The sequence below is a fragment of the Aristolochia californica genome, unplaced genomic scaffold, assembly GCF_029961685.1.
Source record: "Aristolochia californica isolate CCGP_79_NKW_82.1479 unplaced genomic scaffold, dmAriCali1.0.hap1 SCAF_8, whole genome shotgun sequence".
In the NCBI taxonomy this organism is placed as follows: domain Eukaryota; kingdom Viridiplantae; phylum Streptophyta; class Magnoliopsida; order Piperales; family Aristolochiaceae; genus Aristolochia; species Aristolochia californica.
In genome coordinates this window covers 3,083,651-3,105,976 of record NW_027182279.1, presented here as the reverse complement: position 1 = coordinate 3,105,976, position 22,326 = coordinate 3,083,651, and the positions used below count along the sequence as shown (strand labels likewise).

The 22,326-nt window shown below is 39.0% G+C and overlaps 3 protein-coding genes across 6 annotated transcripts; 2 read left to right on the top strand and 1 right to left on the bottom strand.

The window, feature by feature from the left end:
• The first annotated feature begins 1,567 nt into the window (after nt 1-1,567).
• On the top strand, nt 1,568-6,175 carry LOC137939458 (protein ACCUMULATION AND REPLICATION OF CHLOROPLASTS 6, chloroplastic). Its single transcript, XM_068784725.1, has 7 exons — nt 1,568-1,986; nt 2,088-2,318; nt 2,405-2,629; nt 2,964-3,224; nt 3,302-4,265; nt 5,106-5,230; nt 5,745-6,175. Exons 1-7 carry the CDS (start codon nt 1,678-1,680, stop codon nt 6,033-6,035), a joined length of 2,406 nt encoding a protein of 801 aa, XP_068640826.1. The 5' UTR covers nt 1,568-1,677; the 3' UTR covers nt 6,036-6,175.
• On the bottom strand, nt 6,155-13,956 carry LOC137939457 (kinesin-like protein KIN-7F). 4 transcript variants are annotated; one of them, XM_068784724.1, is made up of 15 exons: nt 13,709-13,956; nt 12,898-13,613; nt 12,404-12,493; nt 12,208-12,308; nt 12,001-12,114; nt 11,849-11,930; nt 11,700-11,767; nt 11,507-11,572; nt 11,264-11,388; nt 10,177-10,513; nt 9,984-10,091; nt 9,567-9,693; nt 8,764-9,410; nt 7,461-7,783; nt 6,155-6,771 (listed from the first exon to the last, which is right to left on the bottom strand). In XM_068784724.1, exons 2-15 carry the CDS (start codon nt 13,151-13,153, stop codon nt 6,450-6,452), a joined length of 2,766 nt encoding a protein of 921 aa, XP_068640825.1. In that variant the 5' UTR covers nt 13,154-13,613; nt 13,709-13,956; the 3' UTR covers nt 6,155-6,449. The 4 variants fall into 4 exon arrangements, with proteins under 4 accessions (XP_068640825.1, XP_068640824.1, XP_068640823.1 ...); XM_068784723.1 differs by having other exon boundaries at nt 8,764-9,693; nt 12,898-13,225; nt 13,313-13,613; XM_068784722.1 differs by having other exon boundaries at nt 8,764-9,693; nt 12,898-13,225; nt 13,384-13,613.
• Nucleotides 13,957-17,667: 3,711 nt separating this feature from the next.
• LOC137939266 (B-box zinc finger protein 18-like) lies at nt 17,668-21,487 on the top strand. The gene is made up of 6 exons (XM_068784499.1): nt 17,668-18,263; nt 19,172-19,268; nt 19,399-19,514; nt 19,607-19,852; nt 19,943-20,037; nt 20,911-21,487. The coding sequence occupies exons 1-5, from the start codon at nt 18,171-18,173 to the stop codon at nt 20,030-20,032; spliced, it is 642 nt and encodes a 213-aa protein (XP_068640600.1). The 5' UTR covers nt 17,668-18,170; the 3' UTR covers nt 20,033-20,037; nt 20,911-21,487.
• Nucleotides 21,488-22,326: the final 839 nt, after the last annotated feature.

The window sequence follows — 22,326 nt, the reverse complement described above, 5'->3', positions numbered from 1 at the left end:
GAGTGGTTTTTTGGGTCATTCTATTACAATGGGTTTATACCCGGACCTCCAGGCTCATCCAGGCAGGAACCTGAGACCTCATACTTGAAAACCCCTTAAGAGACTACTGAGCCACAGCACAAGTCCCTTGAGTGAGTTGTGGTTACTAGCCATCAAATTAGCATCTTAGTCTGGGTAATTTGTACAAGGTCAACGGTCAAACATTTGCTGCATCAACCATGTTTTGGGTGTTGATCTTACTTTTCTTTTACCAGTCTTCTACCCTCTCTAGGGTAAGTAGGCATCACAAGGATTTCACTTCTGCACACAAAGATCAGCATCATAGCAGCTTATGTGTGGGCTGGTGCTGGTTCTGGTTTGGAAAGTTTTCAGTGTTCACAACAAACATGAAAAGGCTCTGTAGGTGGGATATGAGATTTTTGTGCAGTTGGTGTCATTTGTGTTATAGGAACTGCATTAGCATAACCATGTCTTGGTAGCGTTTCATCTTAAATCTCGTTGCTGCTCTGAGGTGAGCATGTGTTGAAATTGTGGCATCTTGCTGTAAGATTTATCAGGTGTCTCACTTTTCTTTTCTTTTCTTTTCTTTTTTTACTTTTTTATTTTTTGCTTCTAAGAATTACAATTTATGGATCTTTTCTGTACCTAGACTCAGTATCTGTTTTGGAGTATTCTTCACCAAATAAGAAAAAAAGAAAAAAACTGTTTAAAGTATTTGATTAGGAAAGTTCTTGTTTTATTTGAGTTTTTCCTTTTTTATTCTCTATGGGTTTGTTTGGAACCATAGAAAAGAAAAGAAAAAAAATAAGAATTTGACCATTATTATTTTCAAAAATAATTAATGAAAATGAGATAATAATCAAATTCTCTTTTTTATTAACTATTTTTGTTAATAATAATGGTTAAATTTTTTATTTTTTATTTTTCTTGGGGTTCCTAAGAGACCCCATCTCTCCCTCTGTTTTTCCAGAAAGAGTGGTTCATTCTTCCTTAATCCGTCCGTGAGAGAAGAAAGAGCACTTCCCTCATCTTCATTCTAGAGAGGGAAGAGGAGGGAGTAATTTTTTTAGCGAAGCAAATTCACTGAAATCCAATAAATTAAGAGTAAATTAATCTAGCAGTGGTATTTTCAAATGTGTCCTTGTGAGCACAATCAAAATGTTGCCTTATCGTTAGAAAGAGTTAAGAAGGCTAGTAGGTATTTAATGGAAAGACATTCTTCTTCTTTCCTGACACTTGATAGAAGGAGAGTCACAAGAATCCCACTCCTCCCTCCTTGTGGCTGGAAAGAGAGACATGGCTTAATGGAGGTAGGGGCCATTTGGAAGTTCAATTTATAGTTCAATTTAGAACTATGTTACTACGAGATCTATTAAGCTACGTTTATTTTTATTTTTTCAAAATAAAAACGGGTTTAGGACCAGAAACAAGGGCAATTTCACCCATTTGTAAAAAATATTATTGTTTCAGGAAGAAATAAAGATCGAAGAATCCTAAAATTCATGGATGGATTGTGAAATTTTCTATAAATTTATTTCTCGCTCGCGTCGCTTTCCCTGAACAAAACAACCCAGCATTCCTGAAAATCTTCACATCCCTCCCTCACCCAGTCCAACACTGCTGCTGCTAAACATATACACCTGTCTCGAATCTCCATCCTCTGTTCTCAATTCTCACATGGAAGGATTTAGGCATTTTGGGGTCGGCCTCTGCTGCCCGCCTCTACCCCCTAAGAGGTTCTCATCTTCTCCTTTCCTCAAGCCAAAAACTACATTTCCGTCTGTTATCGAATCTCCCAACGCCGCCGCCACCACCATCATCTGTAACGCGCAATCCAGCAAATGGGCCGAGCGCCTTCTCCCCGATTTCCATTTCTTCCCCACCAACACGGCCGACGCCTCCAACGACGTCTTTCCGCTCTCAATGCCGTTCCCGTCTTCCGTTCCTCCTGAACGTGACGTTACTCTCCCCATCGACTTCTACCAGGTTGTTCACACAACTCTCAGTTTTTCCGAGTGTGCCCGATATTGTGGGGTTACTGTTTTCGGCTTGCTCTTTAATCGGAATTTCGGCTATTTGGATGGCAGGTGCTTGGTGCGGAAACGCATTTCTTGGGTGACGGCATTAGGAGAGCATACGAAGCCAGAGTGTCGAAACCACCTCCGTATGGGTTCAGCCAAGAGGCTCTGCTCAGCAGAGGGCAGATTCTTCAGGCCGCTTGCGAGACCTTGGCGAATCACCGGACTCGAGGAGAGTATAATCAGGGGCTTGTGGAGGATGAGGAGGCAACCCTCATGATTGACGTGCCCTGGGACAAGGTTTCTTTCGATGATCGCTTGCTGTCAAACGAGTTCTTGGAGCAAGTTCCTACCTAACTTGAAGGCTTTTGTGTTTTTTGGTCTAGGTTTCTGGAGCTCTATGTGTGCTACAAGAAGCAGGAGAGTCTGAAGTGGTTATTCAGACTGGGCAGAGCCTGCTGTGTGAGAGGCTGCCCAAGTTGTTTAAGCAAGATGTTGTTTTGGCAATGGCGCTTGCTTATGTGGACCAGTCGAGGGATGCCGTGGCCTTGTCTCCTCCGGATTTTATAAGGAGCTGTGAAGTGCTCGAAAGAGCTTTGAAGCTTTTACAAGTAATTTGATCCTTAGATTTGCTTAATTTCTTTCTTTGCCGTTTGCAGAACCTGAATTTGATTAGCTTCTGGGTAGAGCAGAACAACACCCTCTTTTTAAAGAAAAGCAGCAAACTTTAATACGCTCAGACCAATGAAATAGTGTTGGAACCACCGTATATCTGTATAAATTTCATCTCCAGAACAAAGGGTCTTATAAGTATCACAACTAATATGGAACGTTTTCTGTAACAGATTTTTGCGTTTCTGAAACTCTGAGGTTCTGTGACCATATATTCATTTCTGACTTCTGAGGTTGTTTCTTTCGTGCTGTTTTGTACTTTCTCGCCTGTAGGAAGAAGGAGCGAGCAGCCTTGCTCCGGACCTACAAAAACAGATTGATGAGACGCTAGAAGAGATCACTCCACGTTATATTCTGGAACTTTTAGCTTTATCTCCTGATGAAAAACACCGAATAAAGAGGGAAGAGGGTCTCCAGGGTGTTCGAAACATCTTATGGGCCGTTGGAGGTGGTGGTGCTGCTGCAATTGCAGGAGGCTTCACCCGTGAAGATTTCATGAAGGAAGCTTTCTTACACATGACAGCATCTGAACAGGTACCTGGCTTTTCCCCATTTCTGCACTTCATTCTTGTTTAACTAATGGACTAACTTTCTCATTTTATCTATTGAAGGTGGAGCTATTTGCTGCAACACCAAGTAACATTCCTCCAGAAGGCTTTGAAGTTTATGGGGTGGCTCTTGCTTTTGTTGCCCAGGCTTTCGTAGGAAAAAAACCCCATTTGATCCAAAATGCCGACCGCTGGTTTCAACAACTTCAGCAGACCAATGTAACATCACTAGGAGATTTTTCTGATTACACTACGACGTATGTTCGTGAGATGGACTTTGCACTAGAACGTGGACTTTGTTCACTTCTAGTGGGAGACATTGACAAATGTCGTGTGTGGTTGGGCCTTGATAGTGATGATTCACCATACCGGGATCCATCTATTATAGAATTTGTCTTGGAGAATTCCAAAGATTATAAAGACGATGATCTCCTTCCTGGACTATGTAAATTGTTGGAGACATGGCTGATAGAAGTGGTCTTTCCTAAATTCAGAGATACACAAGATTTGCAATTCAGGCTTGGGGATTACTATGATGACCCCACCGTGCTGAGATATCTGGAGAGACTTGAGGTTGGTGCTGGGTCTGCTTTAGCTGCAGCTGCTGCCATAGCGAGAATAGGGGCAGAGGCTACTGCTGTTCTTGACAATGTGAAGGCCAGTGCAATTCAAGCGTTGCAGAAAGTGTTTCCTTTAAGTAATATGGAAGGTAGGCTGGGAAGGGAGGAAAAATATGACCAGAACAGTTCCATTTCTTCCTTGGAAATGGAGGAAAGCCCGGACCTGAATGATCCAGCTGATTTGGAAGTTCAGGCTGAAGTTTCATTGAAGACTAATTCAGCACAGATAAGTGACCAAGAAGTAAAGCTGCACAGAATAAAAGATGCCAGTATCAAGATTCTGTGTGCTGGTGTGGCAGTTGGACTTGTAGCTATGGTGCGCTGGAAGTTTCTACCAGCCCGGCAAGGGGTTTCAGTTTCCCAGCAGGAGGGGGGTTCTGCAATGGCTGTTCATGTCACCAATTTTGGTAAGGTCCAATAACTTTGTTTCTGTTCCATGTGAATCTCTCAGAATTTCTCTACCTGTAGTTGTACATTCAACAGCTTTTGAGGGAGAAGGAACGAATGACATGGATGGAAATAGCACGGAAAGATTTTGAAGAAGGGAAGATGGACTTAGCATGTGGAGCTGAATGGAGGAGGATTCTTGTACCCAATTGTTGGATGAGCCATGATGGTGATGATGATTGGCATATCGAACAACAGCTTTTGTAACAGATTGGATGGATTCCTCATACTTGTGCTTGTAGTAGTGGTTCAATTTGGAACAACTGAATAGGGAACAAGTGAGATTATGCTTGAAAGAAAATCATATTATAGATCTTCACCGTATTTATGAATTTACTGTTATCCACTGCTTTCTGGTAGGAGAGGGAGAAGATCTTAGTGTTCCATAACATCAACTTTCAAGAACTATTAGGATCTGGTCTTCCATCTCCTTCATTCCTCTCAGTTGCTTTCTGGTAGGAGATGAAGAAGATCTTAGTGTTCCATAACATCAACTTTCAAGAACTATTAGGATCTGGTCTTCCATTTTCTTCATTCTTAACTTTTATCTTAGCCTGGATAGTGAGCATTGTGTTTTAGAAGGTTCCATTAGCTTTCTTGTCTCACTCTTATGTAATTCAGTTTCTCATCTATGAGCTTTAGATAGCTATTTCAAGGTTCATAATACATTTCGCTACTGCTGTATTTATCCTTTAGCCATTTTCCATTTTCTGGTGACTCTTTTGGTATTCCTTCACGTCCTTTTTTTGTTTTACAGAAATTTCTAAGATAAGGATTTGTTGCTACCTATTTCTCTGCAGATGAGAGTCTTGACGTGGAAAAACCCAAAATGGATGCAAGGTTTGCTGAAAATCTAGTACGCAAGTGGCAAATGATAAAATCTGAGGCTCTTGGACCTGATCACTGTGTTTCAAAATTGGCAGAGGTGTGTTAGTGCACTTTGTTTGTGCCATATTTAGATTTAGCAATCTTATGATTTTTGTTTTTTCAAATTCCATCTCTCTCATGGAAGTATATACAGCTAGTAGAGGAACTTTAGCTGCAATCTGGTCCAATTGACTTTAGAATGTTGACATGTTTCGGTCTTAAATAGAGCAATTGTTTATGCAGCTAGTAGAGGAACTTTGTGTGTGTGTGTTGCACTGGAACTGTAGACTTTTGGTTCTTATATAGAAAAAACACTGGCCAACTATCTGAATGAGTCAGTCCAACTGGTAGAATTGTGACCCTTCTTTAATCCTTGGTTTTGCAACTTGCCCTGTGTCCAGCTTCTGGACTCGAGAAAACTGACCCAACTCTGCTGACTTGATCCAGATTTCAGTGGGGTTGAATCGGGTTTCCTGAGTCCAAGTCACAACTCCTTGCTTCAAGCTGACATTTCTTTTACCTTGTGCAAGTGTGGACTTTCTGACTCCTAACCTTTTGTGTGTCTGTCTCAGGTTTTAGAGGGTCAAATGTTAAAGATCTGGACAAGTCGTGCTAGTGAGATTGCTCAGCACGGTTGGTTTTGGGAATACACTCTCCTAGGTTTAACAATTGACAGTGTGACCGTCTCACTAGATGGCCGCCGAGCACATGTGGAGGCAACACTCGAGGAGGAAGCCCGGTTGACCGATGTATCTCACCCAGAGCATAACGATTCCTATTGTACCACATACACTACTAGATATGAGTTATCTTGCTCCAATTCAGGGTGGAAGATTACTGAAGGAGCTGTCCTCAAATCATGATAGGTAGCTTAATTTCTCTTTCTTTGTAGATACTGTTTGTTCATTCTGAGTGTCAGTCAATTCCACTTTTGTGAATAAACTCATGAAACATCGTAGATGGATAACATGCTTGCTGATCAGAGTTTAGTACCTTCCAAAATGTATTTCAATATTTTCAGTATACAGGAGCCAGCTTAGCATCGAAGAAGAAAATTAAGTCACGCACACACAGAAAAAGAAGAAAAAAAAAAGCAGCAGCACTGGAGGTAGTTACATTCATCCTTCTGATGAACTGGGCATATTTTACAAAAGCTTCTTTTTACAAATAAATCGGCCAGTCAAAGGAATCTATCAGAAGAGGGAAAAAAAGGTGTAAGTAGTTAATACTTGGACGGGAGGACCAGACCTCCATCAATGACAATTTGCAGCCCGACGCTATACGAGTGTGGAGACGCTGCTTTTCCAACGAAATGATTTTCTTTTGGGCATTTGAGGGCTGAAACTAAGACCGAACATCTCCTTAAGGGCTTCACCTGGATCCAAGAGGCCAACCAACTTAGCAACAAGAGAAGCACTCGATCTGATGTGGTTCATGTCACTTGTGTCGGTCCATATGCGTCGAGCCAACTGTAGTCTCCTCTGCTTGGTGCCCAAACCGATGCCCCACTCTTTGTAAAGATTCTCTCTCTCCTCAGGTGTTAATTTCTTTTGCATTTGCCTGCTTAGCATCTCCTTCTCACGCCGGAGAGCTCTCATGCTATATAGGAACGAAGAAAATATTAGACTTTCTTACTGGACTAATGTTTCATGCAGCCAGAACTGCCTAAGAAAGAGATGCACGAAAATATACATTCCACTTTGTTGATAGGAATTATTAACTTTTTTTATTGTTTAGTAAAAGTAAGACCACCCGTGCTGTATTGTTGGCTCACATCATTTGGTCAAAACCAAGGTTCTGCAACCTGGACTCAGAACTTCACTCAATCCCCATGAAATCTGGGTAAGGTTGCCCAAGTCAAGTCCAGAAGCCGGATTGAGGCAAATCTAAGGTTGCCCACGGCAGGTCTGACCTCTAGACTCAACCTGCCCACCTTAAAAAAACAGGTCACCTAAGCTGTGTCACAAATTGACCTGCCAAATTGCAAAACCATGGTGGAAACCAGGTGTTCTCACAGGTTTTCCAGGATTTTAATTGTTTTATCTAATTAGTCAATATTTTATTCTTTATATCACATAACATTCAAGATACTCCACCAGTGAGACTTAAAGCCAAGACCTCACCCTCAAGACCAAACCACCCCCAGGTAATCTAGTTATAATATAACTGGTCTTGGGTCATTCTCTTAAAGTCGGCTTCATAACATTGCGCTAGTCAGGTAACAAATGTAGATCATGCTCAACTTTTCCAAAGCACAAAAATTGTTTCCAAATCAATTAGATGATTACCTTGAAGCTGGTGTGATTAAATTACTATCTGATTGAGAATGATTCTCCCTAGAGAAAGTGACCTTCAGAAAGGACAGCCTCCTCAGCTCTACTTCCATGTATATCAAATCAGCAGGGTCACCTTTGAAGAGAAGAAAGAAGTAAGTTCTGTGTACCAAGGAAACATTGCAAGCATCCCAAAGCTCAATTATTTCTTGTTGTTGCTTCTCAAATTCCATCGACCAGCATGCAGGGGAGTCTACTGGGATCTGCATCGGGTCTAGGCCAACATCTTTTAAAATCTTTTCTCCTGCTAGGTTACCACTGCCCTTTGCTTCCATTTCCTAAATCAGTAGTCCATCAATATTCATTATAAAGAAAACATCACATAAGCAATATGTACAAATTATAAGACTAAAAAATGAACGATTGATGCATTATTCCCACAGGTCCTTATATTGAGGGCCTTTTATTTTAAAATGGATTAGATTAAAATGAAATTTCTTTCAAAAGCAACATACTGCTGTATCACTGGAAAGACATTTATAAAATGAAAAGTACACCTTAGGTCCTCCGAGAATCATAAGAGAAAATAATCTAAAACTTGTATGGGAACTTGATAACCTATGGTTTGACTGATAAGGTGCATGAACTTCAATCACGATGTGAACTTGTGACCTCTGACTAGCTGTAATATTCATTATTCAGACATGGTCGTTGATTTCACATTCTGTATGTTCATATGCTTCAGAAAATTTGTAATGAAAGTGAAAGATGACCTGATATTGATGGATACAGTACATTACATCTTTTTCCGAAACATGATTGAGAAAGCCAAAGAATTATTAGGAAAAAAAAAAAACTAGGTCCTACAAAGGTGAGTTTACATAGAGCCATTGTCACCCTTATATTTAATAAGAAAGCAAGTTAGTAAAAGCAACAAGCAGTCTCAAGCAACAAGTGGGATCAGGTCAAAACAGTCCAATAAATCAAAATTTTCTCATAAATCAAACTTCAAAAGTACTACTGGATCCTAAGACACATGAAACAATAAGAAGCTTGAAAAAGACAGGCCTAAGAAAAGACTTGGCATCTAACATATTAGAATGGATGAACAGGATTCAATAACCAGAGTAAAGTAATTGGGACAAGGCTTTGATTGTGATCTTACCAAAACCCAGATAAGGTTTTGATGATGGCAACAGTGATAACAAATACTAGAGCACCTTAAGACCAAAGTGGCAATGCTCTAGTAACAAAGAGATGCGGAAATCATCAACACACTCCCATAAGGCAAAAGACATCCAAGGAAATGGTGACATACCTGACCATCAACATCCAGCTTCTCGTACTGTAGTTTAGCCATCTCCTTCAGTCCATCAACAAAACTTTGAATGCTAGTAATGTTTTCTTCCTGTCCTCCTTTGATATTTTGTTCTTTAAGCGTGTCCGAGGCACCATGTTCAGATATCTGAGAATCAGTGCTTGATAACACTTCAGTCTCATTGTACTTCAACGAACAAGGTCTCTTCTGAAAGGTTCTAATATGAGCAAGTAAGTCCTTCTCTAGACCACTAGGTGGTGTATTCTCATTTTGTTCTGACTCGAACAGTGGACAGGATGAGTTCATCATGAAACTGGCTCTACAGCTTCGGCTTCTCATCAAATTTGAGCAAGGCCGAGGAGACGGTTCATCTGGGAGGGGCTTGACAAGATCATTGATAGTTTTCTGCACATCCAAGAGTTGCTTCTCTAATACGCCATATTTGGAGTCTGTATGAACAAGTTTTAATTCTCTATCACCCTCCACTGCGGGTTCCAGTTCTAAGTCCGTCTTTTCGTTAGCATGGTTGGTCTGTGTCAAAGGTAGATGTTCCTCATTTCCCTTAGCTACTGCTACACTGAGTTTACCTTTTCTGTTCTGGACCAGCTCTCCCGCTTCGATACAGCGGACATCCTTGCAAAGTTCCTCTGTATTATCAACATGTATACCAAAAGCCTTCTCTTCAGATTGATGTAGACTCGAGCCAATAGATCTAGGACAATCTTTTGAAAATTGAGGAAGGGCTTTGCTATGACCTTCTGGTATTTCAGAGAATAAATAATTTTCATCACTATCAGAATTACCATATCTAGAATATTGGGATGTGTTCAGAAAGTCTAAGGATAGCTCAGCAATTGATTCCTCGGATAGTGAGATTTCATCATCAAGTGTATTAGGTAGACTAAATGGAGGAGGATCACCAAAGTCTCCCTGAAAGAGAAAATGACATTAGTCAATAGAGGATAACAAAAAGCACATCAGGAAAGTATACCTACATCATGATTTTAGCAACCAGAAACTTTTAACCTTTTAAAACTGTACATAAAATCATGTATGAAATAAACAATTACTGCACAAAAGGACTTAAATTTATCTGATAGGTGAGTGCCTTGGGGAAGGCAAAATATCTAGTTGCCCTAGAACAACTTTGAGACTCTTTGCTGGAGATAGAGCCTCTCAGAAAAATACTATATGGTTTAAAATTTTTGTTTGGTAAATACCCATAATTTTGAAGGTTGGTCATCATCTCCTACTACTCGAAGCAAATCTTCAAGTCGTGATTGAATAAGATCTCTTTGCTGGGTCAGTTCTTTTATTTCCTTTTCCATCTGCATGACAAAAATACCACATCATCCATGTTCAGGTTAGAAAATAATTAGGACACTTTCTACTAGTTGAAAGTTAATTCACAACCTTTCGAATTTGTGCATCTTTTTCCCTCATTAAAGCATCAGAACGACCTGTGCTAGAAACTGGTCCAGGAGTTCTGAGTTCACTTTCTAGTCGAGCCAACTCTTTTTGCAAATGCTTCACCAATGCCTTGTCGGACATGACCACATTGACATGTGCATCAGTTGCAACTTGTTTTGCACAACTTGCAAATAAAAGGGTATTTCTAGACTGCTCGAGATGGCTTCGAGCAGGGCTCATTGTGCAAATGATGGCTGTTCTTGCATTGCCTCCTAAGGAGGGTTGGAGTATGCGGGTTAGCTTGGAATCTCGGTATGGAATGTGTGTATTTCTCCCCTTGCTGTATGAATCAACATTCAGAAACATGCAAACAAGCATAAAAAAGAAGCATTACTAACAAAGTGCTACTCAATAAAGTTTGGTTACTGAGTTCACATTAACTAGAAGCAAGAGAGAGAGGGAAAATATAAATGAAATATCACAGATTAGATTATCAAATCAAGAAACCAATTATCCAAAAAGTTTATCCAGAGACAGTCAAAGATCAAGCTATAAAACATTCTTCCTCTTCTTTTTCTTCTTCTTCTTCTTCTTCTTCTTCTTCTAAGACATGCCTAACAGCATTGAGAGCTACATAATATAATATTCTATTACCATAGTGTCAGTGCACCTTTTTTCCTAGGAAACACCTATGGATAATGTCAACTACTCTTTCTTCTCTCCATTTATAAATTAAACATATGTGCACGTCTGCATTTGAGGGAGAGAGAGAGTATTATGTGGGAAAATATAAGTGCACAAGACCATTTATTTTCTAGTTTCTGTTTCTTGTTTGTTAGTGGATCTACGTGTCTTTCTTGCATGCAGAGAGTAACTATGTGGTTATATTACTGGATATTATACACACCTTGTTTTTTTTTTTTCTTCCAGAAATCTCAATAGAATCTAAAGAAAGATGCGAATGAAGTGGAAAACTACTATTTACTGTATTTTTCCATATAAAATGAAAAGAAATAACCAAAAAGAGTACCAAAACTTAAGAATTAAAACATTGGCATGAAAAGTTAAATGAGCATAGGCAGCTCGCAACCTTAGCTTGCGAATAACAGTTCCCAGGGTCAGCAAACTACGATTAATGTGGCAACCTTCTTTCAATCTAGTACCAGCAGATTGTGCCTGAGATGCACGTTCACTTCCTGCCAAATCTACAAAATTCTGCACGAAGACCAGCTCAACTTTCAAATTTTTTCCTTGTCCCCAAGGACTGAACCAAACTTTTGTAACTTCATTGGTGAAGCAAATAAGAAAAAGAAAAAGAAAAAGTATTTTGTACCACACTAGCAGATAGAGTGCTGGAATTGTCCTTGCCTAAAAATTCACGAGCAGAACTTTCAATTGTCTGAAAAAAAAAAACCAAAGAACCATTGACAAAAAGAAGATTGGCAAGGGCTGTGTTTAAAGTTGTCTCAGAAAAATCAAATAAACAAAATTAGAGAAAAAACTCATCGTATTGAAAAGTTATTTACCAGTCTGAGAATTTGGTGTGACCTGGAGCTTGTTTCATTCAAGGAGGTTTCCCCTATCTGTCTCTGTGCTGCAAGAGTAGAATATATTTATATTTAACAAGAAAAAAGGTACAATAAATCAAATAAAAAACATTAAGAAAATGTTCTACCTTCACAAATGGATAGGAGCTCCTGAAGATGGTTCCGATCTCTTAGAATCTCCTCTGTAAGTCTCTCCACAATTGTTCCCCTCTATCGAAAAAAGTAGTATTAACACAAATTTTACAGCTTATAAGTAGCTTTCACAAAGAACAGTGTTCACCTCTGGATCATCCAGAAGTCTGAGTTGCGTTCCATCTGAACTTAGGAGATCCCTGACAGCTTCATTATATATCTCCATTGCCGAAAACTTCATAACGAAAGCTCTCTCATCATGCTGCAAAATGAATGAATCCCTTTTCTTAAGAACACGAAATTATGTCCGAAGTTGAATGAATGTAGGTCTAGACTCTAAACAGATTAAGTGTACCTTCTCGATGTAGTCATAAATATCTGCAACACTATTTTCGGTTATTCCACTCATGGTGAATGTCTTCCCACTGCTTGTTTGCCCGTATGCAAATACGCTTGCTACAAAATATAACATTGCATGAACAATCAACTTTGTGCTACTGTTAAGATAACCATGGTTGGACAAATTCAAGCTGAGAGAGGACTCCACGCACCGTTAATACCACTGACGACAGAAAGAACCACATGTTTGGCGGCCTCCTCGTAAACTTGATGTGTGTAGCTGTCAGATCTGAATACTCTGTCTATTCACTCAAACATGGAACAGAGAAATCAGAGAAATTCTAAAACATATTGCATAGTTGAAGAGATTAGAAATTGTTCACACTAATGACCACAGAGAAGCCTAGAAATTTATTTTCAGAAGACAAAAACTAAAATCAAAATCGGACAAAATTCAAAAACAAAATGCCAGTCTGAGCCGCAGTAGTGTTTGGTTCTTCACCCACAAGTATCCGAAACACTCGGATCAAGCTATATATGATGATAGCTGCAACCAAACAAAACTGACAACTATAAACTCCGGCACTTCGATCACCAAGTAACGGTCGTTCCGTATATGTACATAGTACATTGGCCGGAAAAAAAGAAGAAGAAAAAAACTGCTAATATCTAAAAAGAAGAACCGTGAATAAATTTTTGTAATTACCAAATGTATAAGCGGTGGGGAACATGGAACGCTCAGGGAGGCTGTTGCGGAACATAATGGTGTGGTCATCGATGCATTCCCAGTCCGAAACATCGTTCCTCGAAATCTCCCTCTCATTCAGCGGCCTCAATCGCACAGAAACCAAAATCTTCTCTCCTCCAACACCAGCATTCGGACTCGCGTTCCCATTCCCATTCACCGAAACGTGCTGCATTTTCTCCCAAGGCAGCAAATCCTCTCCTCCGACCACTCCCATTCTTCACGCCATCCCGAACGGAGGGACAACTTTATCTCTCTGTTTTCGTTTTTGTCTCTCTGTTGTACGTCTCTGCCCAAAAGCCAGGCGGTTCGGCTGTTAAAAACAGGGTGGTTGCGCCCACTCTCTAATCATGACTTAGTACTAACAAAGACTAACTTTTATAATTAATCCAAAAAAGAATGTTCCAATTTTCTATCCTTTTTCGTTCAATGTCAGATGCTCTCAACCTTTAACTGAGTATTCTGCTATCCAAACGGCCGGTGTATTTTGGATTTTTCCCCGCCTTCCAGACTGTACCTCTGACCTCTCTCTTCGCTTCTCTTCCTCTCTCTCTCTATAGTGGCCGATATTTGAATGTCTCGCAGATCCAGGACAGTCTTTTCCCGCAGCTTTTTTCCAGAGATCCTCCTCCGACAATGCCGCGCGCTTAACCGATCAAACCACTCAAATCCGACACCTGAAAACGAAGAAAGAGAAAAGAAATCCAGAAATAACGCCATTTAATCTCCTACCGGAAACATTTCAGATTCGTACTGCAAATCAGTTACTCACATTAACCGCATTAATTATACCCCTCCTTAAAACCCGATCATTCCGCATTCAACGCCATGTTTCCTCCAAATCTGAATCCATTCCTTCAAAATCCAAAAAATTCCACGGACTAGTAGTTACCAGTTACCACGAAAGATAACACTAAATACAAAACACGAACTCCGGCCACGATCTAGAGAGAGGAGAGCCGGACGAAAATTACAGAGCGAGACCGTCCGCTCTCTCTCCTTTCGGCTTTCTACTCTTCACGCAATGTCTCCAGCGGGAAAAGATAATGAAATCGACCTCTCTGGCTGTTTTTTTCTTCTGTGGTCATAATTTCCGGAAGAAAAAAAAAACGAATTTTGATTAAAAACAGAAATTTTCTAAATTTCTTACTAATTTGAATTAACAAATGATTAACACGGATGAACTAATCTTTGTTGAGAATATACGCAACAGCTAGGATACGCTTTAACGATTTCTCGTTATTACGTTTCGTATCGCGATAAATTGAAAATACAGCTGTGACGGAGGCACGAATGAAGTCAGGCGGCGCAGGTTCGGAGCTTGTGTTTTGGGTCAAAGCGCGGGTCCGTTTGAATTGAGCGGTTTTAAGGACCATGAACACGTGACGCATGTGGAGGTGGGTCACCCATGTTTGTCCTGTACTCTCGAGGGTGATTTTCTATTAATTTTACCTGATTTAATGTCTCTAATCTAGGAAGGTGGTCCTAGACTAGGCTATGGACATTTGTTTCTGCATGTGGGGAAACATTTTGAATTTTTTTGTGTTTTTTATCTAATTTGTCCACATATTATTTTTTTCTTTTATTGATTAAAATATTAGGGTTTTAATATTAAAAATTATTAATAAAAATATAAGTATAATTAATTAATTTTAAATTATTTTAAATGCTAAAAATGTGTCATTGACTTAGTTTTAACCATCAAAATGATGGTTAAACCAATTAACAAATCATGCTGTCATGAACAAAATTTGAGCAGGTTTGCAAATACCAATTAGTGGATATATCACAAACATTTGCAAGTTTTTCATGTCATACAAAGAAAGTGAACAACAACTTGATTGTGGTCCCATTGTAGAACAATGGGGGGATGTGTTCCCTAGATTAGTGGACCATGCTTCACTCTTTGAGACTACCATGCACATGTGGTATGTGTACAAATTGGACTATAATACATGTGAGCTATGTCCAAAAGGCCTTACAATCATCACTAGCTTTTCACTCAGCTTTGAATACTCATAAGATCATGTCAAAGACTGCAACTTAGATATTAGTAATAAAAGCAATGCGTATCTTTTGATTTAAGAGGTTATTGTGGGACAAAAATTTATTATTGTAGGTAAGGGTCAAGTTGAGGTCAAGTTTACCAAAACCTGAATCCAATTCAACCTGATCACTATCCTCGTAACCCCATCCCCGCCCTATCTCCGTAAACATGACCCGTCTCAACCTATTTTACAACTCTATCTCATATGTATTTCAGGTTCGAGTTGGGTTTGGGAAAACCCGTCCCTAACTTGCCAACGGGTTTTTTTTCCCGTCCTTGACCCATGCGGTGAAGTTAGAAAACCTGAACCAAGGTCTTTCTGATCAAGTTAGGTCAGGTTCCTAACCTTACTCGTCACAAGCTATAATATAATATTGTCAAGGATAGTAGGTGTTACAAGGTTGGTTATATGGTGTCACATAAAAATAATAGTATTTGCTTCATTGATAGCAACACATTGAGGCTTGAGACTTGGCTAAGTGCATGTAGAGAAGTGGAAGGAATAAATTATATTTTTGACTTTGAAGTAGTAACAAACTTTGATTAATTAATTAATTGAAAGTAAAGTTGAACTTGAGATTTGAATCCAAAGTATAGTCCAATTCTAACATTTTCTTTTCCAAATTAGGTGGAGAGTCATCCACTAATCAACCACCTTTTACCTCCCATGAACTTTAGCTAATTAGTGTAATTAACTAAAATTTCGCTTTCTTTACCTGAAAAGGAAATAAGGGAAGAAAAGAGTAAAGGTGGTGGAAAGGCTAGAAAACAAACATTATTTCGTTTCTTTTGTAATGCTGAACCAAATAATTGTTGGTAATCACTTTTGCATGTTCTTCATACCCCACACCCCAAACCCCTTACTCCTTGAGAAAGGCTCTGCCTCTATTTTCTATTTTGAGTTTCTTTTTCTTTTCTTCTTCTCTTGGTTCTTTTGGGGTTTAATTTGAGTTTTCTATTGCCCGAATTCCTCTTTTCTTCTTGGGTGAGCTTATCAAGATACCATATACATATCGATCATTGTAGCGCTTTTGCTTGTGCAGAAGGGTTGCGTTTTTTTTTTTTACTATCTAAAATGTACATACAAGAAAACCTAACTCTCATACACATACATGAAAACATAAAAGATAACTAGGTTTATAACTAACTTCAATTTCATGTTGATGAGTTAAAATAATGTGAAACCTAACCCACATATGCATACATCTACATAGACTCTTTAGTTTATCTTAATTAGAGTGACTTCAACTCACCGGCCACAAAAGTCCTTGTTTAGACAAGAAGCAATAGGATGAAAAGGCTTAGTGGGATTCAACTACTCTTGGAAGAGTCTAACAAGATTTAGCTTCTCTTCTTCTTTGCTTGAGTCACTTTGGGCTTGTCTGAATGTGAAGGCTAAGATGTTTTTATTACTTTCCTATATTTTATATTCAGTTCTTTTTAGGGTTAGTTAACGAGGAATAAAAGCCACAACAACTAAGATGTACCTGCACCTCATTGTTTGTGACTACCAACTTTTGATCCTTGGTTAGCATTAGTTGTGCTCGAGAGAAGGTTAGGGTTTTAATGCTTACCATATTCCCACCTAGCCACAAGAGTTTTTCAAGGGAAACCCATCTCTACCCTATGGGGAATTTGCCTTTCCTCAAGTAGGTCAAGTTGGGGTAGGTTCCTTACTCGTTCGAATACAATATGTTGTATTTTGTATAAAAAAAAAAAAAAAGAATTTGATCATTATTATTCCCAAAAAAATAGTTAGTAAAAATGAGATAATGATTAAATTTTTTTATTAACTAATTTTTAGAATAATAATGGTTAATTTCTTATTTTTTTTTTTATTTTCTTTTCTAGGGGTTCCAAACAGATCATTAACTCTTATTTGGGCTCACATGTAAAATCAGCATTAAAAGTAAGCACTAATCTGCTAACTTTGTTGTTGATTTCGCGTTCTTGCCTACTTCTTTTCATTATCATCGGTTTTCTCCATGCAAAACCCTATAAAAATCTTAGCTTTTTCCCTCCCTTTATACATAAAAAAGACTTTATCCCATTGACTAACTTGGTATCAGAGTCACCTAAACGTACGTCTCTTATTTGATCCACAGTCAGAAAGATTTTTCTTTATCGTTTTGTTCTGCATGTATTAATACGGGCTAGAAAAATTCCAGCCAGTGATTGAATGCACAACGAGCATAAGAGACTATTTGACTACCATAACCGATGCAGTCGTGCTTCTTGTCTGCATTCATCGTTTATCCAGCAAACTGAACTCGATTCTGCGTGTCTCGTTGTATGTCGGATTTTAAGTGCTTTTTCGGAGGGGAGGAATCCATTTGTATAAATTTCTGGTGGTATTGATGAATCTACGTGAATGTCTTTTTATAAAGTTGAATAAATTAATTATATACCAATGCTCCATCCATCCAATTCTTTCAGAAAAGAATATACAGGACCATGGATTGGTCTGGTCGTAAAACAAAATTTTATTTTGGGAAATCTTGTTCCCGTTCAAAGATTTCTCAATTTTCGCTGATGGTTTTACTTATTTTTCCTCTCTTCAACTGTTTAAAAATCCATTGATAGAATGTTGGTGAAATTGAGGGCAGTCGGAAAATATAGAGAGAGAGAGAGAGAGCGAGAGAAACAGAGGCAGATCGTCGGAGGGAGTGGGTGAGGAGTGACTCTCACGCACCTCTGGGCCTCAAAACAGAGCAGTTTTTTTCTTCCGTGCATCTGAAGCTTGTGGCTGAGAAAGAAACTTCCTTAAAGAAACATCTACTTTGTGGCCTGGAAACGCCCATGGGATTTTCTAGAATCACCACAAAAGCCAAAGTCGGGCCCTCACCACGTCATCCTCTTCCCTCCGCTTCCTTCTCTGCTTTTCCTCCAACCCCTTGGACGCCTCCTCCACCACCACCAACAACATCTCCAACATAAGATCCAATCATCCGGATATATAATATTCGATTACGTTTTGGAGAAACTCGAAATATTTAAATTAAACAGGCCAATCAGCATATCGGCTCTCCTGTTCCCTGTTTGTCGAAAATCCCTTTATTTATTTACTGTCGCCGATCTTCTTTGACATGGGTTTCTGAGTTTTCTACTTTTTATCTTCATGGAGGAGGCCGGGGGCAGGTAGAGATTCGGAGCGGGTGGAGAAGGGAGATCAAAAAGGGTGGGAATTATGCGAACACTTTGTGACGCTTGTGAGAGCGCAGCTGCGATTTTGTTTTGCGCTGCGGACGAGGCCGCTCTCTGCCGGACCTGCGACGAGAAGGTAGATTTTGTTTTTTGTTCCCGTTTTTTCTGTTTGTGCTTTTAATCTCGTCCTGGTTATTAGTTTGTTCCGATTGCGGCGTCTTGAAATTTAAGCCAGATGATTGTTGGTTCTGAATTTTTTGTTGTTGACTCTTTCTCTTTCTCTTTCCTCATCCTGTGAGGGATTTGCATTTTATTGTGGCTCTGCGACTGGTGATCCATGGAAATCTCTGCGATTTTGTTGCGAGTTTATACATAACAGAGATTGACCGGAATGATGGCGCTCTAAATTTATTTATGCTTATATCCTATTTTCCTGAGTTTGATCAAGCACCGGAATTTGCGTCTTGGACACTGCAACTAAAATTGCTTCTTTGGCACTTCAATGACAGAGTTGATACGAGTTGTCTCTGGTGGTTTACATGTGTGAGGTTGGGGTGGGGGGGGGGGGGGGGGGGGGGGGGGGGGGGGGGTGGGGTGGTGAAGGTACTTATGATTATTAGTAGACAAGAAATAAACAAATGAGATAGAACTGCCTACTTAGTGTCGCAGTGGATTCATCTGGGGAACCACAATCATGGGAGAAACTCTGAAAGGTGAAAGATTTAATCTTGTCTAGCAAAATACTGGATTCAACTTAGATCACTTTGGTTGAGATTCGGGTACTCTAAAGCATGTCTCTAACTACACATTGGTTGATATATAACAAAATGACTTTTCTTTTTATCCGAGGGCGGAAAAGGAACATGTTCATGGCGTCCATCCACACTGCTCCAGTTGTAGAAGGTGCAATAAGTCCACATATGATAGGATATACTGTCTATTTGTCTAGGAGGCTTCTACTGTACTTTGTTTTGCTACAAATCCAATCTGTAAATTATATTAAAGTAGCCATTATCTACTAAGAGCTGCAAATTTGAGGGGCAGGTCCATATGTGTAATAAACTTGCAAGCCGGCATGTACGTGTAGGACTTGCCGATCCCAGTGATGTTCCTCGCTGTGACATATGTGAAAATGCTCCAGGTATGTGTCAAGACATCAGAATCTGCATTTTTATTTCCATGCTTTTGTCCCATTCACCATTTGTATGGTTGGCTTCATCTATGTCTAATTTAGGATCTGAAATTTTTATGCTCTTGGCAAATTGGTGTAGCCTTTTTTTACTGTGAAATAGATGGAAGTTCCCTTTGCTTGCAATGTGATATGATTGTTCATGTTGGTGGTAAACGAACCCATAGAAGATATCTTCTATTGAGACAGCAGGTTCAGGTTAGTGCTGTAAACTAGAGGACGATTAGGTTCGTTATATCCTGGATTCTAGGTGGATCTTATGGAATTAATATCATTTGGTTTTTATGTAGTTTCCAGGGGATAAACTTGGGCCTTGTGAAGACTTGGCGCTGCACCACTTGGACCCTTCTGAAGTTAGGAGGGAACAGAATCAGATGCCTAAACAAACTATTAAAGATAAGGTGCAAAACCACACTGGGGCATCTACTCTTCCTCTAGTAGATGGTCATGCGGAAGACAATGCTAATGAGGACTCTAAAATGATTGATCTGAATGCCAGGCCACAAAGGATATACGGGCAGGCATCAAGTACACAGGTGCTACTCTCTCTCTCTCTCTCTCTCTCTCTCTCTCTCTGGATATCTGCATGTCTGCACTAACATTCTGATATATTTACTGACATCTAGGTGCAAGGGATGGATGGATTAAGTGTCAATAGTCATGATGATGGAAGTTTAATCCCCATGCGGTCATTGAAAGGAGAGCCAGACAAGTGAGCAAGGTAGTTTTATTTTTTTCCCTCACAGATGCTAGTTTGTATGTCTTGACCAATTGTAGTTCATAAACAAGGGGCACATGTAAGTCATTTTGATACTGGTGATATGGCCGTGTCATATGAACTTGGGTAGACTAAATTCTGAAGATCATCGAAACCTTGCAGTGTGTTGCATAGAACTTGTCTAACATTGTTGAAAATTTTGAATTTGATTAATTTTTTGCAGTATTTACTCTCTTGTTGAAATGAGAAAAATTCCTGGACGTTTTTATTTTGAATTTATTGAGATATCTGCAAATATTTCATGGAGATAGTCTGTAGTGGGGCTGTGCTGCATGTGATTTTTTTAACTAAAAAAAAAAAATCATTTGCAGAGTGCACATGAAATTTTGACTTCAATTTTTGGCTAAAAGGAGATGTGAACAAAGCAGAATGGCAGTTTCTGCAGTACTTCTGTTTCTTCTCGTGGAAAAAGAGCTACAGTTGAAATTTGTTATTTGGGTTTGATTGATCTTTTAGGTGGTATGTGGAGCTTTGCATTTGAAAACGAGTTACTGAGCTATTTTCTTCTGTAACCAGTTGGTATATTTTCCATAATAATTTCCCTAACATGTCTGTCCGAGTGCTTAAATTCTTGAAATGCCAGATGCATCTCTTGTCGCATAACCCTGAATGATTGTTGGTAAAACTCTCGGAATTTAAGTAGAAAGCCCATTTATGATTAAGAGAATTGGCCACCCCACAACATCTCATTTCTTCGTTTCTTCGTTTCTTTTTCTATTAAATGTTTCTTGTTTTCAATAGAAAAAACAAAAGAAAAACATCGATATTTCTTGCAAACACTTGAGGTGCTCACAACTTTGGGTAATATGTCAACAGTGGAGCTGTCTGCTGCTGCTTACTTGAATCACAAACAAGTCTTGGAGGTGGAGGATGCAACCACCAATACCACAAACTTGTTCAATGAAGAGAAGATGAAGTGCAACAGTTGACATGTAAGCTCATTCAGTTAGACATTAGTTTAGGGAAAATGAAATGCCAGGAGGTTGGTCACTTCCCCAATCCCATGGTAAAAGATTGGAGATTCTGAAAAACGATTTCAAGACGATGCTATTCGAAGAGAAAGGAACACATCTGGCACTGTTTTTGATACAGCCCAGAATGTGAAGAGCACTTAAATCAAAATTTCAGTTGTTTATAATCCAACCTGTGCTTGTTCCATAATGCAGCTGAGAAGGAATGTCAATTAATATGCTGAATGATTGCAATTGATCTTCAATTGACCATAGATTAGAAGTGCAGGTACTTTTGGAACCTGCTCAAACAGGGGAAGAAATACATGATGAAAATGATGACATTGGAGTGAGAATGCCTTGGTAGCCCCAAGAGTAGTTGATAAATCTCATTTTCACTAACTATTTTTGGGAATAATAATGATCAAATTCTTTTTTTCTTTTTTTTTCTTTTCTAGAGGTTCCAAACAGACCCTAAGTGTGGGTGTGTGGGTGTGTGGGTGAACGAAACCCTTGTAAGTTCCATCTTGAATTTACATGTGCTAATCAACAAGTAAAATATCAATTTAAAAGGGAGAAAAGAAGAAGACAAGTTTGTTATCCTTGTGCTTAAGCTTTTGAAAGAAGATCATATAGAAACAAAAACTAGGGTCTTTTTATTTTGCCCTATTCGACCATGAATTTCTCATCAAAAGGTTTTTTTTCCATAAATTGTGTACCTTAATGTCCTATTTTAACTCACTACTCAGCCCTTTAATGCATGAATGAGATAAAAGATGAACTCTAGTTCTTGGAAGAGAGAAGAGGAGACACCAAGAGAGAAAAAGAAGAGGAAGAGAGAGGTGTAAAGACAAATTTGAGCCAAGAGGAAGATGTTTGAATACTCTGCCCTATGCCTTGAAGTAGTATTTATAGATATGGGAAAGTGTTTACAATGATTACAATACCCTTAGGGTTACATAATTCAAAAAGAAAAAGACATAAAAAGACATACATCAGCTTGCATAATTATAATTTTATGTTATATCTATAGAAGTTATCTTATTTACTAGTCATGCTATTCCTACACACATGAGTGTCTTTTAACATTGCTCAACACATTGACTGTTTGATATCACAAGGTTGCCTTGTTGCAAAAAGTGAGTGAAGATTAGAGTCTTTCTTTTTTTGAAAAATAGTTTTAACTAGAGTTTTGAAGCGATTAAGGTATGGAGTAGTGATTCCAAATCCCACTCATAAGTGCAGATTTTAAAAGCTACCTTTGTCTAGTCTCAAAAGGTAG

Coding starts and splice junctions, on each gene's coding strand:
- LOC137939457 (XM_068784721.1), bottom strand. CDS start 13,153: ATGGGAGTGGTCGGAGGAGAGGATTTGCTGCCTTGGGAGAAAATGCAG. Junction 12,115..12,207: donor TTTATGACTACATCGAGAAG/GTACACTTAATC, acceptor TTCATTTTGCAG/CATGATGAGAGAGCTTTCGT. Junction 11,931..12,000: donor GACTTCTGGATGATCCAGAG/GTGAACACTGTT, acceptor TTTTTTCGATAG/AGGGGAACAATTGTGGAGAG.
- LOC137939266 (XM_068784499.1), top strand. CDS start 18,171: ATGCGAACACTTTGTGACGCTTGTGAGAGCGCAGCTGCGATTTTGTTT. Junction 19,515..19,606: donor TATTGAGACAGCAGGTTCAG/GTTAGTGCTGTA, acceptor GTTTTTATGTAG/TTTCCAGGGGATAAACTTGG. Junction 19,853..19,942: donor GGCAGGCATCAAGTACACAG/GTGCTACTCTCT, acceptor ACTGACATCTAG/GTGCAAGGGATGGATGGATT.
- LOC137939458 (XM_068784725.1), top strand. CDS start 1,678: ATGGAAGGATTTAGGCATTTTGGGGTCGGCCTCTGCTGCCCGCCTCTA. Junction 3,225..3,301: donor ACATGACAGCATCTGAACAG/GTACCTGGCTTT, acceptor TATCTATTGAAG/GTGGAGCTATTTGCTGCAAC. Junction 5,231..5,744: donor GTGTTTCAAAATTGGCAGAG/GTGTGTTAGTGC, acceptor TGTCTGTCTCAG/GTTTTAGAGGGTCAAATGTT.